The 17,668-nt window shown below is 42.6% G+C and overlaps 1 protein-coding gene across 2 annotated transcripts; it reads left to right on the top strand.

The window, feature by feature from the left end:
- The first annotated feature begins 188 nt into the window (after window positions 1-188).
- NDUFAF7 (NADH:ubiquinone oxidoreductase complex assembly factor 7) lies at window positions 189-16,619 on the top strand. Of its 2 annotated transcripts, XM_053302885.1 has the most exons (10): window positions 189-321; window positions 1,946-2,109; window positions 7,940-8,020; window positions 9,099-9,209; window positions 9,692-9,899; window positions 10,303-10,361; window positions 11,574-11,687; window positions 12,957-13,100; window positions 14,933-15,106; window positions 16,138-16,619. In XM_053302885.1, the coding sequence occupies exons 1-10, from the start codon at window positions 237-239 to the stop codon at window positions 16,351-16,353; spliced, it is 1,356 nt and encodes a 451-aa protein (XP_053158860.1). In that variant the 5' UTR covers window positions 189-236; the 3' UTR covers window positions 16,354-16,619. The 2 variants fall into 2 exon arrangements, with proteins under 2 accessions (XP_053158860.1, XP_053158864.1); XM_053302889.1 differs by lacking the exon at window positions 189-321 and having other exon boundaries at window positions 1,971-6,245.
- Window positions 16,620-17,668: the final 1,049 nt, after the last annotated feature.

Genomic DNA, 17,668 nt, shown 5'->3' with positions numbered 1-17,668 from the left:
TGAAGGAATGAGCGGCTCCGAGTCGGGAGGAAAACACCGTGCTACCCGTCCATCTATGGAAACATCCCTTGCGTGTTTTCCAGGGTGCCAATGCAGCAGGCACCAATTAGACCATAGCCTCGGCACAGCCTGAGCGGTCCGTCCTTCGAGGGAGTTACTGAGAGGTTCTCACGGCCGGTTGAAGAGTGGAGGTGCGGTCAGAGAGTGCACCAAGCCAGAAGGCGCAAGCACGCACGATGATAACGCCGGCGCTCTCCGGGCGAGCCCTTCTCCGAGCTGTGCGCGGAGTGATGCGAAATAGCCGCTTCCTCCGTCTCCACGGTAATAGGAAGAGTGGCAGCCCCCTCCCCCTCATATAGATAGTTTAGAGCTGGGGCTAGTTGTGGTTGAGCTCCAGCACGTACTTCCGGCTCGGTTCTCTCCCAGGATGATCCCTGGAAGAAAGGGTGTCTGAGCATGTGCAGATTATCACGCCCAGCCTCGCTCGCCACTGACCAGTCGACACTGTCTCGCTAGGCTGCTCGTGATCCATCCAAGGCGGGCGGCCCCGCTGCATGGAACAGACACACGCCTGTGTGTTTGGTTGCTTATTCCAAAACCTTTCGGAGGTTCTGTGTGCTTGTGGATTGCGATGGAGCATCCTGCAGCAGCACAAAGCTTCAATTCAGAAGCTTCCAATTCAGTTCAATTCCTTATGTACTGTATATCTTATGCACACATTTGAGAGCAGTATTGCTTCTACTGGTTAGTGACCATGATAAAGATTCTGGTTCTGGACTGTCCTCAATTCGCGCTTTTAGAAATCGGGAACGGAAAGATGGGCGGGGAATAGTGTGCTCCTATTTGGCTTTTAAAGTTAGTCTCCTTGAAATCAGTGAGACTTGCTCCAAAGGAAATACGCATAGGATTGCAATCAAAGAGTCCACTGCTATTTCAATTTTAACAATACATTTGTTACTGCTACACAAGGAGGCATCCTTTTCGTGTCCGCCTGTGAGTCGTGGCTATGCAAAGTTGAGCTGAGCTGATGTTAGTTTCGTCCCTGTGAAGCCAATGGGTCCCAGGTGGTACAGTATGTCTAAGTGTACTCCTTGGATGAAAATGAGACTTATTCCAAATAGTTGTGTTTGTTATCAGCAGCCAAATAAAACAGCATAACTTTAGTTAGGAGAATGCCCCCTACTAACTGATCAAGCCCCTTTCTAACTGAGCAAAGAGGCACCTTTTTAAAAGTGGTGATTCTCTTTACTGAGCACCAGGAGAGCAACTTACTGGCCCTATCCATCCCCAACAGAACATCCCCCCAGTGGCTGTTCCTGATGTCTATCTTATGTTTCTTTTTTTAGATTGTGAGCCCTTTGGGGACAGGGAACCATTTTATTTATTTATTTTAGTTTATAACTCTGTAAACCACTTGGCAACTTCTGTTAAAAAGTGGAATATAAATATTTCTTGTAGTCCTATGTAGGTTACAATTGCTGTTATTCCTGTAAGTGACACACAGAGAGAGAGAGAGACACTCCCGTCTCTATTAAAACCACTCAACTTTTATGAAAACTTTAAACATGTAAAAGAATCATGGGCACAGTTCAGCCAAAGTTAGCACTTTTATGTCCACTGATTTAAATGGAGCTTAAAAGTTTTTAGCTTTGGCTGGGCCTTACCTACTATATTTATATATTCATCAATGTACTTTCTTGACTAATAAATGTGTATGTCCAGTAATTTGTTTAGAGCTTAAATAGTTGTTACACTTAACATTTGCCTACTTCCAAATTCTCCAAGTATTTATTAGAAACTGATAGTCACAAACTGATACAAAATGGGTGGCTTGGTGATTTTTAAAGTTTCCTCAAAAGCAATCAGTAGTGGCCACTGACAGAGAGAGACTATTTGTTCAGATGGACCACTAGCCTTATGATTTTATCTTGTGTTTTTAATGTAGGTTGTTCCGCTACATGGAGATGCCAGTGTTTTAGTTCAGATAATAAAGCAGACGGAAACAGCACAGTGACTCCAATGCTGAAACATCTCAGGATGAAGATAAAGTCAACTGGTCCCATTACAGTTGCTGAGTATATGCGGGAAGTCTTGACTAATCCTCATAAAGTATGACTAGTGATACTTCTAAATTTGTATGACACAAAGTGCTCTTTGGGATTGAAGGCTCCACTTTATATTTTTCCATCAATTTCAAAGCTTTTTAATTGTAATAAACAAACTGGCCTTGTTTAAAAATCCCGGACTCCTATCCAAGTTGATATTTAGTTATAAGGCATATCTGAAAATATCTGTGTGTGCCTTTTGGCCAAAAAACAGGTTGCTTACCTGTAACAGATGATCTGGTAGTGATTCCACGACATTCATAAAAATGAGTAAAAATGGGTTCTGCGCCTGCGCAGACCTGCTTCGGGTAGCTATAACTAGCTCCTCGTGACGCCTTCAACTGCCCGTGCGCGAGCGTGCAGTACCTCAAATTGGCGGTTAGGCGTCTCCATATTCCGTTTCTAGCTGATCGATGAAGCCCCTAGTACCGAGGCCTAGTGTCCACTAGGATGTCCCTAAAGTGTCCAACAGTGTATTCCTGCTAAAGAGTGTCAACATGTAGTATGCAGCTTGCAGCGGGGCTGGATGGGCGGGTTTTATGAATGTTGTGGAATCACTACCAGATCATCTGTTACAGGTAAGCAGCCTGTTTATCTGGATAGTGATTCCGACGACACTCATAAAAATGGGTGAGTAACGAGCTGCCAACCTAGGTGGCAGGCGCTACATGCTACTGTAACACCCTTTTCAAAACTTCCCTGCCAAATTTAGCCTCCGCTGCAGACCTCAGGTCTAAAGCATAATGTTTCACAAATGTGTCTTCTGTTGCCCAAGAAGAAGCTGAGCAGACGTCTGACATTCTTAGGCCTCCCAAATGAGCAGCTGAAGTTGCGTAGGTTCTCGTCGACTGCGCCCTAATAGACTGTGGGGCAGTCTTGCCCTGGTAGCTATATGCGTTTCTAATGGCCAATACCAGCCAGGCAGACATCTAATGGTGAGAAGGTTGCTTGCCCTTGTGGGGTCCTTTGATTGCCAAGAAAAGGCAGCAAGTTTTCCGGAAGGGCTGTGTCCTTTTTAAGTAGAAGAGGAGAGCTCTTCTGACATCTAAGGTATGCATTGGTTTTTTTAATAGTGATGTTGGATTTCTAAAGAAAGTTGGTAGAACCACATCACAGTTGACATGGAAGTCCGACACAATCTTAGGGCAGAAATCCGGATCTAAGCGCATCACCACTTTCTCTGGATGAATTCTAGTATAAGGCTCATCTATACGAAGAGCTCGGAGCTCACTCACCCGTTTTGCTGAGGTGATGGCCACCAAAAACAGTGTTTTCAAAGTCACGAGTTTTAGGGTAGTGGTCGCCATAGGTTCAAATGGTTCCTGTGTCATAGCAGAAAGTACAAGTGATAGGCTCCACTTCTCAACTGGATGCCTGACGGAGGGATATAAATTATTAATTCCCTTCATGAAGTCTTTAGTGTGTGGATGTGTGAACACAGTTTTACCATCCCATCCTTGGTGGCGAGAGGAGATGGCTGCCAGGTGAACCTTAATCGAAACATTTGCCAATCCCTGCGACTTCAGAGATGTGAGGTATAGGAGGACCTCCCTTAAAGTGGCATCCCTCGGTCGAAACCTCTTGGATTTTGCGTAAGCAATAAACCTTTTCCACTTCGCATCATAATTCTTTCTAGTGGATTCCTTCTTGTTGTTCACAAGAATGTGTCTCAGAAGCCTACCCTCCACGCCGTCAGCTTGTGGGTGGATAGGTTTGAGTGAAGGGTTGCTCCGCCATCCTGACTTATCTGATCTGGCCATTGAGGTAGTCTCTTGTAATTGAGGCCTGCTAGATTTCTTAGTCTCGGAAACCAGGGTTGCCGAAGCCACCAAGGGGCAATGACTATTGCCTTGGTCTTGTCCTGTAGCAATTTGGCCACCACCCTGTTCAGGAGCGGGTATGGTGGGTATAAATAGAAGACACTCTGAGTCCATTGGAATTGGAAAGCATCTCCTTTGGAATTCTTTCCCAAACCCATCCTTGAACAGAACTGCACACTTTTTGTTGTCAGCTGTTGCAAAAAGATCCACTGATGGAGTGGTCCACGCTTGAAACAACTGGCTCACCTGAAGTGAGTTTAGTTCCCACTTGTGTTGAAACAAAGTCTTGTCCATGCTCAATGCATCCACTGTAATGTTGTCTTGGCCTCTTATGTGGATGGCCTGGAGGTGGATCCTTCTGGCAATGCACCAATTCCAAATCTGTAGACTTAGTTGGCAAAGTGACATGGACACCGTGCCCCCTTGATTGTTCACGTATGCCACTGCCGTAGTGTTGTCCATTTGTAACAAAACTGTAGCACCGTGCAACATGTCTTGGAAGCCCTGCAGCGCCTTGAACGCTGCCAGAAGTTACAGAAAGTTTATATGAAGGAGTTGCTCTTGGCGACTCCAGTGTCCTGACTTTTGACGTCCATGCAAGTGAGCCCCCCATCCTTGCTGTGACGCATCCATGGTCAGCGTCAGTGTTGGACTTGGTAAATGGAAGGGTACTCCTTGCAACAGATTCGCAACCTTTGTCCACCACAGAAGAGACGTCAACACCCCTTCCGGGATTAGCAGCTGCTTGTTCTGCGGGTCCAAATGTGGGTTGAACAGCTGAAGAAACCACGTCTGAAGCTTCCGCATGTGTAGTTTCGCATATCTGACCGTTGTAGTGCAGGAGGCCATCAAGCCCAGCAACACCTGGATGGATCTGACCCCTTGCAGCGGCTCCAACCGAAAATGATGTACCATATTGTGGATGCGTAGGTACCTGTCCATTGGCAAAAAAGCCCTCTGTACCGTCATGTCAAGTATCGCACCGATGTAAGGCAACTTCTTGGCTGACACAAGGTGTGACTTTTTCTGGTTGACCTGTATTCCCAGCTGTTCTAGAAGCGTTGACACCGCTGACACATGAGACAGGAGTTCTTCCCTTGTCTTTGCTGTCAGAAGCCAGTCGTCTAAATATGGAAAAATAGAAATTCCTTGAACCCTGAGATAAGCTATTATCACTGCCATACATTTAGTAGATTCTCTTGGTGCAGTTACTAGCCCAAAAGGCAGCACATTATATTCATAGACCTCAGAACCGGGTGTAAAAAGCAAGAACTTCCTGTGGTTTATTTGTATGCTGATGTGAAAGTAAGCATCCTTTAAATCCAACGTTGCAATCCAGCCCTCACCATGAAGTAGAGGGAGGATAGCTTGCAAAGTAATCATACGGAATTTCTTCACATCGACATACAGGTTTAGCTCTCTGAGGTTCATGATAGGGCGTATGCCTCCATCCCTTTTAGGAATTTGGAAGTATCTGGAGTAGAACCCACAATGGCACCGTGACCATGGTACTGGTGAAATTGCTCGCTTTTCTAGCAAGGAGCTGACCTCCTCTCTGAGAGTATCAGTCTCTGGGGTATACTTAACTCCTGTGAACTCTGGCACAGCAATGAACTCAATAGCATAGCCTGTTTGAATTATGCGCAAGACCCATCTGTCAGATGTTATGTTGCGCCATGCAAAGGCATGACTTGCCAGATGGATGGTATTATCGGCTATGTGCAGGGCGATGTTAGGCCCTGGCGTGTGCAAGGCGATGTTGTGCCCTACAGGGACCGCTAGTCGGGTCTGTGGATTCTGAGGGTCACCCAAGGGGGCTGCAGATCTCAGCGTCCTTTGGGATCACAGGTGTTACTTAGTTTGTGTGCCAGATCTATTTTTATTTTGCTGATCATTTCTATTCTTGTTAGCATAGGCCTTCTTGTTGTAACGATTCCAGGGCCTGCGGAAATCTCTGCGTTCCCCACGCTGGTAGTTGTTTTGACGTCCGTAATAAGGCTGGTACCTATTCAAATTGTTCCTTTGAGATTGTGTCATAAAGGTTCTTGCATTGGTTTTTTACTTCCGCCACTGTTCCATTGTCTCATCAGTAGCCTCCGCGAAAAGGCCCTTGCCATCAAATGCCAGAGACTCTATTCGATCACGCATGTCCTGCTGAAGGAATGTGGAGCGGAGCCAAGCATGAAATTGCTTAGCATTACAGCCGAGGTCAGAGTTCTCGACTCCGACTCAGCCAGGTGTTTCGCATTGGCCAGCTGTTGGCACGTTGTAGTCGTCGTTTGCTGGAAAGTTGTTTCAAACTTCTGTTTAAATTCCTCAGGTGAGAGGTTAGCTCTTCCATCATACAACCTCTCCCACAAGCAATGTGTGTATTTTGCCAAACCTGCCACATAATTAGAGATTTTAATTGAGAGGCATGCAGTTGAATAAGTGCGCCTCCCAAGGACGTCCAGCTTCCGACCCTCTTTATCCGCTGGTGTGGTATGACGCCTCCCTGATTTAGAAGTAGAGGCGCAGTCTATCACCAGGGAGTTTGGAGCCGGATGTTTATGCAGATAGACATTAAAATCTACTCAGTCTGAAGGCTATAAGTAGAAGCTATAAAATTATAAAATACTATTGAGTTGAAACTAACAGTAAAATATGCTATAAAATGATAAACTGTGTTAACATGCACTGTGTTGGGCCTGCTTAGTTTTTGCTGTTGGTCAGGACCCAACAAATTTTACACGCTGCCGCGCAAAACTTGGCAATGTTATATTATGGAGTACCCAGAATGTTGAGGGCAATATGCTAAATCATTGTAAACCGCTTAGAGAGCTCCGGCTATAGAGCGGTATATAAATGTAAGTGCTATTGCTATTGCTATTATGATGGAGTTAGTCAGAAAGCAGGAGAGAGACATAGGATTGGCCTGAGGGCCCTGGGGTCTTGACTAATAATGGAAGAATGAGGGCAATACAAATGTCTCTGTAGAATGGGCAGTGGAGAAGGACATCCTCTATTGTTTCGACTTGCCTGGAATCACAAGGGCACAGGCATTCCAAGAAGGAGGTCTTCCTGTCTGCCTTCTAGCACAGCCAAAGGAAGGGCACCACAACGGGCCAGGAAGAAGGCCCTTCTGAGTTTTGGGACTTCCAGCTGCATGAGGTATACAGAGGGAGTTGCTGTGTATCTTAGGCTTTCATCGATGAAGATATTTGGGACCTTACCTAAATCGGTTTCGTGCTCTATGTCCATTATGAGCTGTTTGATTAGTGTTCTTGTCTGTTCGTAGCCGATGGAAAATAAGAGGGGAGGGGAGAGCCCCAAGGATGACATTTTTATCCACAGTGTTCATTTCAAAGTGGATTGATAATTGTCCTGTAGTGTTAGACGGGTTAGACCGAGTGGGAGGAAGGATTGTCTTAACCAGTAATTGAGTATGGCCATCCAAACTCTGGCCTTCACTTTCACTAGGCCTGCCTCTAGACATAGGCTAGCGTTAGAGAGACACTGTGGTACTTGAAGAACTGTTCTTAGGAATTTGGACTGGACAGGTTCCAAAGGGGCGAAGTTGGGGAAGGGGCCCAGTTGGGCACCATAGAGGAGTTGTGCTACAACTTGGCTTCAGACAGTTTCAGGGCTGCAGTATGTAGTGGCCTCCTCTTGACTGGAAGAATTTTAGGATGGCAGTGGCATTCATCTGGGTGTTTGGGGCAGCATGGGTGCTGTAAGGTAACTTAAGTTACCTGCCTTCTAGGGTCTGTTCACATACAACTTTCTAGCAGAGGTTAACTTAAAACTCATTTTAAACTAAACAATAAATCTAATGTTGCATCCATCCAACATTTGTTTGAAAAATGATATTGCTAGCTACAAGGTGCTGTATTTGCTTTATTCTTTATTCTAAAGTGGTCATCATCACTTTAGTATTGCAGCAGGCTAGCAAGTGAGCACTGACAAGGGTAACTTTAAAACAGTAAAAGTTGCATGTCCAACATACACTGATCAATATTCCTTCTTTTCTCATAGGGATACTATATGCACCGAGACATGCTAGGAGAAGGAGGAGATTTTATTACTTCACCTGAAATAAGCCAGATCTTTGGGGAGGTACCTTTTTTTAGTACAGTTACAAGGTATAAGATTGTAGCTATGTTATGACACACAGGTCCTGGTGAGATGTGATCATATTTTATGGTCTTACAGCTTAAGCCATGATCCTACCAATATTTATTCACCATTCTTTTTAAACTATGGAATAATTTCAATTATACTTCTGAAGGATCAAGACTGATCGATGCATTATGTTCATTCGGTTTAGAAATTGTTTAGAAATTAGACATCGCTCGGTTTAGAAATAGAAATAAAAATGTGTCTTTTTTCAGAGTTAAACCCTTTTCTCAAATCATAAAGCTGAGCCAGGCACTTTCTTGTTTATAGATTATTGCCCGGTAGTAAAGGCCATGTAGGACAGATTTGTTCAAGCAAATCTAGTCTAATTGTTAGTGGCATTTGAACAGGATAGTCTAGAGCAAAATTTGAGGAAGACAAGATTCTTCAGTCGGTTTACTATAGGAGTTTAATGATTATATTATATATAAAGAAAAACAAGAATCCAGGTTAAACTATCTAGAACTTTGTCGGTTAAATAAAGCCAACAGTATTTATTCAGTCTGACACTGAAGATATGAGAAGGGATTTTTCAAAGCACAAAACTTGAAAATGCTTGAAACGTTTGGGTTGGTTATCAACTAGTATTTGTGCACGAAGAATGCACAAATCATGTGAGGGGGTGGGATTTCTGCCGATTCCCCCTCCAGCAGCAGCCCCTTTGCCATTCCTCACACTATTCTTGAGGAGGGCCGTGGCCCTCAAGATTGTTTTTTCAGGAAGCACTGGAGACTTCATGATAGAGGAGGGAGTAAGAAAGTTCCATTTTGTGAGCAGCACGCCGCCATTGATTCACTGGATCCCAGGCATTAGCTCCAATCCTGCACACACTTAAGCTGTTCGATTCCTAATAACTTCAGTGATATTTAAGCTGTGTGCAAAAATTGCAGCTGTTATATTACATCTGCATGTTTTAAAACTTACCTTTTTCTAGGTTGAAATATGTATGAGCCATTTATTTTGTAACTTGGATGCTTTATAGAAAAAAACCATTCTTATATCTCTTTGTTTTCCACAGTTAATAGGTATTTGGTTTGTTAGTGAGTGGGTGGCTACTGGCAAACCAAAAAGATTTCAACTGGTAGAAATGGGCCCAGGAAGAGGTAGTCTTATGAGCGATATTTTGCGGGTAAGTAAAGGTGGCTAGCAGCCCACCTTGTGGGCTAGAAACCTTTTTATTGTGCATATCTTAAACAAACAAGTAAGCTGACTTTCTGAGGATTCTGTATATGCCACCAGCTACACCATAATAAACAGCAGAGCACTGTTGTAGTCTTGTGGATTTTTAGATATTCTGAATATCATTAATTTTCAGCTGTTCTTAGGTTCCCAAGTATCTACCTCTTCATGCTTATTTGCCTGCAAGACCAGTGAATGTCTCTATTGCTCTGGTATAATGTCATAGTTTTTGTCATGCTGTCAAAGCACTTGATCTGCCTCTTCTCCTAAAACTTAAAAAGAGCCATTTAGTCACATTGAAAAAAATGAGTTTATCCAAATAATTGAGAAGCTGTTAAAATTTTACTTCCAAGTAGAATTTCTGTACATTTTACAGAAATTCTGTACAGTCACTGCACTTACTTTAACAGAATTGTCTTTATGTATTTGCAGGTTTTTAATCAGCTGAAGTCTTTACTTCGTAAATGTGACATTTCTGTGCACTTGGTGGAAGTCAGTCCCAAATTAAGTGAGATTCAAGCATTAAAACTGGCAGAAGAAAAGATAAAAATAATGGATAGCTCCTCTGTTTATATGCAAGGTATTACGAAGACTGGGCTTCCAATTTTCTGGTATCGAGACTTGAATGATGTACCCATAGGTAAGGTTTTGCTGGTTTGGTGCTTATTTAATTATATTTTCAACAGTAATTAGTTCTTTTCTTAGGATTAAGACTTATTTTGCAATGGAAAATCCTTAGTTAAGATAACTATAGATGTGGTTCTGCCTGAGTCTGTATTTGTTTTTTTAATGAATTTGGGTAGTGTGGATGTAAATGTTCAAATTGTAGAGCAGGCCTGCTCCACTTTGGCCCTCCTGCAGATGTTGACTTACAATTCCCATAACCCCTGGCTATCGGCCACTGTGGCTGAGGATTATGGGAGTTGTAAGCCAAAAATAGCTGAGGGGCCCAAGTTGAGCAGGTCTGCTGTAGAGGCTATAAAAGTGGCAAATATAATTTATTTATGTTGAAATTTGATTGATACCTTGTTTCCCCCCGCCAGGCAACAGTTTTTATTTAGCACATGAATTCCTCGATGCTCTACCTATACATAAATTTCAGGTATGATCAGAATCCTCCCATGTGACTTTGCTTAAGGAATATGTACTCTATAAAAAGAGAACTAAAATAAAACCAAGTGAAGAGAGAGTGTGTGGAGCCATTCACACAACCTACCAGGTGGATGGGCAGGGAGCAGCTTCCCGAACCTTGCCTTCCCCACAGATGATCCTTGTAAGCCTGCTGGGAGCATGCTTTGCCCTCCCACACGATCAGCCCTGCTCCATGCAGCGCGGAGCAGGGCGGATTGATTTGAAGCCGAGATTTGTTGTCCCAGCCTCTGTGAATCCCATAATGCAGTGTGCAATATGCGTGCTGCATTGGGGTAGTCTCCCAAGAGACGGGTGCTCTCGGAGCCCATCTCTGTGTGCAGCTGGGCTGGAAGCAGCCCATGCTAGCATTTGAGCAGGTAGCGCTCCCTTAACCTCAGCTAACAGTGGGTTAGGCAGTGCTGGTTAGGCCAGGTTAGGCAGTGCTGGCCCGATGGGATTGGGCCCAATCCCAGCAGTTCTCACATGCAACCTAACCTGAGGTTGGGTGTCTCTAGCCCTGGTTAGGCTGTGCATGAGAACTCTGTGTGTGTGTGTGTGTGTGTGTGTGTGTGTGTGTGTGTGTGTGTGTGTGTGTTGAAACTGATGCATTTAACAAGTTGACAAATTTATTGAGTAATTTTTTAACTTATTTAATATTAGTGCAATATTCTCAGCAGATTTTTTTAAAAGATTAATATTTTGGTACATTGAACTTTGGAAGCTCCAAGATCAGCTGATCTTTCATTAGGACTGGCTCTGCACAGAACTCAGTATATAATGAAAACTGGATTTTTATTCACAATAAAAATGTGTTCACACAATTATTAAAAAGGAAGGAACTTTCATGATAAGGCCCGTTGCTCCCCCTAATGATTTAAGTAGATCAGCAAGTATCTTCAAAATGTGTCTTTGCTTCTAATTAAAAGTGTAATTGAGCTATTTTGGTCTTCAAAGCCTTCGTGTTGGTGAATGGCTGACCCGAAGATACACACAGTGGTATAAACTAGTGAAGCAAAATCCATTTCCCTAGTTCATTTTTAAAGGACTTCATAGAATGATGGTGATGGTAGCATTTTTTTGGCTCACTGTACATTCGTGAACAACATTTTATAAGAAGGCAAAAGTTATAGCTGAGTATCTTCAACAAAACTCATATTAGACCAATTTCATTTTAAATTAACAGAAAACAGAAAAGGGGTGGCGTGAATTGTTGGTTGACATTGATCCAAATTCTCCTGACAAGCTGCGGTTTGTCCTTGCACCATCTGTCACTCCTGCTACAAAAGCCTTCATACAGGTAAGTTTCTGCTTATATAATGGTATTTCCAGGCTAGCACAAATGTATTCCATCAAACTAATATTGCTGTTATGTGACACATTTAGAATGACCACTACTTTCCAAAATGCACATACTGAAGTTGTCATAAATCACTGCTTCAAACATAGATTTCTTTTATGAAAGAAAAGATTTCTTTTCACCCGTAGATTTCACCCGTAGATTTCTTTTAAGAAGGAAGTCCATTCTGTACATTTCTTGTACAGTAAAATAATACCTGTAGATCTCTTTTAAGAAGGAAGTCCATTCTGTACATTTCTTGTACAATAAAATAATACTGTGGAAAGGCACTTTGTCAGACTGAAGTAGAACAAGAAATGTGTGGTGTTTGTTTCCTTTTAGTTAAAGAAAGGGGCAGGCTTTTTGTTTCCACATCAGAATACTAAGCTGTACAGGTATACTCTTTGGCAAAAACTTTATAGAAACTTATTTATATATTTAAATATTTCTATACCACTTTTCTGAGATTCAAAAGACATTCAAAGCAGTGAACACCATAAAATTGTTACAATGACAGAAATAAAACACATATCAAGATCAAAATAGAAAAATGAACCCATAGACTTCAGCAGAAATTTAAAAAACATCGGAATGACTCATCACTTTATAATTTTATTTTCATCAAAAATGTTCAATAAGACAGTTACCTAAAAGCAAAACATAAACCTATTTCTGTTCTAGATCAAACTGACAAAGTATCTATATTATTATTTGCTTAACAAATACGTAGTGTCTACTCTCTTGATGGGGTGATACAAATGTCTTTTCCCAAGACAATGCTTCTGCTGGCTGTTTTCACTACAGATGTATTGCTAGGGCTTCCCCTCAAAATCCTGGTTAACCCATCCACCCCCAATACCCTCAACACTTGTAAAACTACAGTTCCCAGGATTATTTGAAGGGAAACAGCAGCTCAACTAATCTGAGTTCATAGTATGTATACAGGATATAGCTTGCCTTTGCTCAATATTATATTGTGTTTCTGGCTGACATACTGTGCAACTGTACATCAATCTAGTAATATTGCATGTACACAACTTGTGCAAATGCAAAATTTGTCAAGTGATATTAAATGAGTGAAAGCCCATTTACCATGGGCTTACTCTTGTGTAACATTTGCATGCATACAATTTTACAATGCATATCATTGTACAGTATGTCAGCCCCTATCTTGGAGAGTGGACATTTCTTCAGTATAACTGTTAATTGAAACCCTAAACTCTACATTAGGATAAAGAATCTAGAGATCATGTGGAAGTGTGTCCTGATGCTGGCATCATCATTCAGAAGCTGAGCCATAATATTGAAAAAAATGGGGGAGCTGCATTGATTGTAGATTATGGCCATGATGGAACCAAAACGGATACTTTCAGGGTAAGTTGATTCATATAAATGTCCTGAAGGATTAGAATACAGTGAGTCTAGTTATGTTTGCTTTTGCCACCTTGGAAATATAAATATGCTCCAGGGAATATGAGAGATATGCTCCAGGGAATATATATATATATATATATATATATATATATATATATATATATATATATATAAAAAATATTCCCTGGAGCAGCTGTTGAGCCAGCAACCTTGGACAGAAAATTGAGAAAAAGATACTGGCTGACATCTGGACTAAATTACTTGACAAACATCTTATTGAAATTAAGTAGTCTTTAAAGTAACTCCTGGGTTGTAATACTGAATAACTTAATCTGGATGTCAGATTTGTTGCACTCCGGCCCATTCACATTAGTGCTGATAATCCCAAAAGTGGTGGTGTGGGGGATAGTTGAATGGCAAATTTGGGATTTAAAGCAATGTATCATGAGAACATAACATAAGAACAGCCCTTCTGGATCAGGCCCAAGGCCTGTCTAATCCACCATACTGTTTCACACGGTGGACCACCTAAGAATCCCACAGGCAAGAGGTGAGGGCATGCCCTCTCTTCTATTGTTGCTCCCTTGCAACTGGTATTTAGAGGCATCTTGCCTCAAGACTGAAGGTGGCCTATAGCCACCAGACTAGTAGCCATTGGTAGACCCATCTTCTGTGAATTTGTCTAAGCCCCTTTTAAAGCTATCCAAGCAAGTGGCCATCACCACATCCCATAGCAGAGAATTCCATAGATTAATTATGTGCTGTGTGAAAAAGTACTTCCTTTTGTTCATCCTAAATTTCCTGGCAGTCAGTTTCATGGGATGACCATGTTGTGATAGAGGGAGAATTTTCTCTCGCTCTCTCTCCACACCATGCCTAATTTTATAGACCTATATCATGTCTCCCCTTATTCACCTTTTTTCTAAACTAAAAAGCCCCAGATATTGTAGTTTTGCATCTAGGCCCCAGTCATCTTGGTTGCCCTCTTCTGCACCTTTTCCAGTTCTACAGTGTCCCTTTTGCGATATGGTGACCAGAATTGTCGTATTATTTATTATTATTTTACTGTGTACAGTACTCCAGATGTGACTGCACCATAGACTTGTATAAGGGCATTATGATGTTAGCAGTTTTATTTTCAATCCCCTTCCTAATGATCATTAGTGCTTTCTCTCCAATTGCCATTTTACAAATAGAAGCAACCTTTCATCTGTGTTGTGCTCTGACTAAAATCCAAAGGCTAAGGTAGCACTCAAGGAGGCTGTTCCCACAATCAACGGAAAGCGGGCTAAGGAAACCGTTGATCGCAGGCGTGCCCAGTGCTCCCAAGGCTGCTAGCCCACCTAAAACACCCTCCCCTTAAATGAGGTTAAATGAGCGAGTGCTCTATTAACCTCATTTTGTTGCTCGTGTGTCTCTGTGGCACGTGGCGACACATGAGTAGACCCCCTGACCGAGGGTTCATTAACCTCATTTTGTTGCTCATGTGTCTGTGGCACATGGCGACACATGAGTAGACCTCCTGACCGGGAGGTTGCAAGCAGCCTCCCAGTCTCGGGGGTCTCTCCAGGATGCTCCATGCAATCACGCGGGGCATCCTGGAACTTCTGGTGGACAGCCAGCCCCTGATCCCCTCCACCCCTGCCAGCTCCATGAGGGAGCTGGCAATCATGTGTTCGGCCAATACGGCCACCCAGGGCTCTGGGCAGGATCGTCTGCAGGGAGAGCAGGCTAAGCCCGCTCTCCCCGCAGACCCGACAGAAGCTCTTCTCACAGATTGTGAGAAGAGCTTCAAGGTGAACTAGGAAAGGATTTTTCCTTATATGTTTCAGGGATTCCTTGGCCATAAACTTCATGATGTGTTAATAGCCCCAGGAACAGCAGACCTCACAGCAGACGTAGATTTCAGTTACTTGCGAAGAGTGGTACAGGAAAGAGTTGCCACATTGGGTCCCATAAAGCAACAGGAATTTTTGAAAAACATGGGAATTGATGTCAGACTCCAGGTAAGGACTACTTTGCAACTTATTATTAAAAGCAATTTTAAAAACTAATTCAGCTGTATTTAGGGTATTAGTAACTCCATTAAGCCATATTAAAATTCCTACTGGCTCACATCCCTGAGGTTACTGGATTTTCAAAAGGCATAGGTGGCTGGAGAGGGAAGGGAGAAATTGCCAAAAACAAAGTGTTGCCTGCAGAGTTTTTCATTTGGATGCAGACCGCCAGCCACTGATTTTACTGTATTGCACCCTTATTCAACATAGGGAGTTGCATACGATTTGTCATTAAGGGAGCTGCGTAATCCGGGCAACGTTCCTCTAAACAAAAAGCTGTGGAGGGGTTTGATCCAGATTGCTACCATGGCATGTGGGGAAGGAAGATTAATACTGTCTTCATGTGCTACTTCCCCATTACCATGGCTGTTTGTCTCTATTTGGCTAACTGCTTTGACGGTGAATGTGGGATTTCTATCAGGAAAATGGTAAAAGTGGAAAGGTTTAACTCCCTCTCCCTGTGTGCTGTGTTCCCATTTCAGAGCAGTGTATGTCCCCCAGCCACAGCGGATGCCCCTATCTTCTTCTTCATGGTGATCATTCTACATAATTGGTAGCATCCAGACAAAGAGTGGTGAAAGCAGAACCTTTTTGCTCCTGCAAGTAGGGAGGGTGGTTTTTGCCATTCTCCTTTTTCCTCTGCAGCTCTGTCTCCCCACCCCTGGAAATATGTTCATGAGGGGTTAGGGGACTCTTGAAAGCAGATTTGTTGAGGGCATAGAGGGCTTCAGAAGGAAAAGATGTTTGAAGTTTTCCCTTTCAGCTTTCCGTGAGCAGAAGAGTTCCAGTTGTGCAACCCAATGTGTAGTTTGGCCCTTAATTTGCTTCTGAAATAAATGCATCGCTCCAGATAAACAAATGAAGAGGGGAGGAATGATTAATTCTGGGATAGAAATAAGTAGTGGAAATTGAGAATTGGGTTCTGTAGGCAAAAATGAAGAAAACTAATTTTAATGGAGTATAAATTCTTTTCCATCTAGGTGCTATTACAGAATGTGAATGATGTAGTTACTCGCTCTCAGCTTCTTCGAAGTTATGAAATGCTGATGGACATGGATAAAATGGGAGGATGCTTCAACTTTTTTGCTCTTCTGCCTCACTACAGATTAGTGGCGGCCAGTGAACTAATGAAGCCAAATCGCTCAATGTCACTTCCAGCACCTGTTGCTGGCTTTGGTGAACTTGTTTGGAAGTGAAATCCATATTTGAATACTTTTCTCATGACAGAATGGTGTAGGCTTTCCGTAAATAATTATGAGAACAGACTCTGTATTACAATCTTTATATAGAAATGAACTAGTTATTCCATCAGTACCCCAAAATTCAGTATCATGGAACCTGTATCCAGAATGAAATAATGTTAAGGGAGAGAAAAAATTCACTCTGGCTGAAAATATACCTTGACTTCATGTAATATTACACTGTACTTAATTTTTAATACAACTGAGATTTTTTGTTCCTAGGTGTGGATTTACATGTTCATGTATTATGTAATAATGCCAGCTAGCTCTAAACCTTGATAATATAATATTCACTTAGCTGAAAAAGCTAAGGAAGAAGCTAGTGATTGGTGTGGGAAGGTAAGGAAGACAGACGCACATAACTAAAAGGGGGACATTCTGAGTGCATGCTGTTTGATGTCTTCTGTGAGATCCCAGGGGGGCAGCAGTGTTCATGTGAACAACTGCTTTACACACTTCAGATATTTGGAGTGCCCACATTCTGCATCTTGGGAAGAATCTGCCTATGATGAGTAGAGTGCACAAACACTAAGTGGGAGAGAGGAGCTTCAAAGGCACACTGGGGGATGCTATACACAAATAGAGCATCCCACTTTTGTAACACCTGAAGAGGGCTTTAGAACTTACAAGTTCATTTGAGCCAGGAAGCTGAGCGTGAAAACAGAACTCGTTCCCACTGGTTTGGATGACTGGGTACATCATGGCTGGCTTCTTTACCGATTTGGTGCAGAAAGTGGGATGCTGACTGGCTGAATTCAAACACGTACAAATTCCCAACTGGTTTATCAAATCAGGAAGTGTTAAGCCAAGTGTGCAAAGAGGGAATGGAGTAGTAAATTAAAGTTTATCCCAGATCCCGCCAAACTACTTGGAGACATAACATCTCAATGCAGTCACTATGTGATGTTGCTCTATGAATTACGTTTTCTGCTCCATTGGGGGGGGGGAGTTATAAGAGCAGTGGGCATAAATATTTTATGCTTGTCCTCTGAATATGAAAAATCTACCCCAATACGTAATCCTAATATGGAAGACAGACTTGCTGTTTAATCTTTTGGCTCTACTCAGAGAACAATGCTGTTCAAATGTTTGCAGTTCACCTTGTCTGAAAGGGAAATCTTATTTTGGGATTAAAACATCACAGGAATAGCTGCGTGGAGTTATTGAGCACTAAGAAGACATATCCAGAGGTAGGAAAGCTTGGGGGCAGGGAAGTGGACAAGCAGCAAATGTTTAGAGGGCTGAAGTCCTTGGGACCATGAATTGAAGG

Source organism: Hemicordylus capensis, chromosome 1 (assembly GCF_027244095.1).
Source record: "Hemicordylus capensis ecotype Gifberg chromosome 1, rHemCap1.1.pri, whole genome shotgun sequence".
Lineage (NCBI taxonomy): Eukaryota > Metazoa > Chordata > Lepidosauria > Squamata > Cordylidae > Hemicordylus > Hemicordylus capensis.
Note: the sequence above shows the minus strand (reverse complement) of the source record. Positions and strands in the feature narration are given on the sequence as shown.

What these genes read in the sequence shown, in the direction of transcription:
- NDUFAF7 (XM_053302885.1), top strand. Translation starts at nt 237, where the DNA reads ATGATAACGCCGGCGCTCTCCGGGCGAGCCCTTCTCCGAGCTGTGCGC. An exon ending in TAAGCCAGATCTTTGGGGAG is followed by an intron (nt 8,021 to 9,098) that starts GTACCTTTTTTT and finishes TGTTTTCCACAG; the next exon opens with TTAATAGGTATTTGGTTTGT. An exon ending in TTATGAGCGATATTTTGCGG is followed by an intron (nt 9,210 to 9,691) that starts GTAAGTAAAGGT and finishes ATGTATTTGCAG; the next exon opens with GTTTTTAATCAGCTGAAGTC.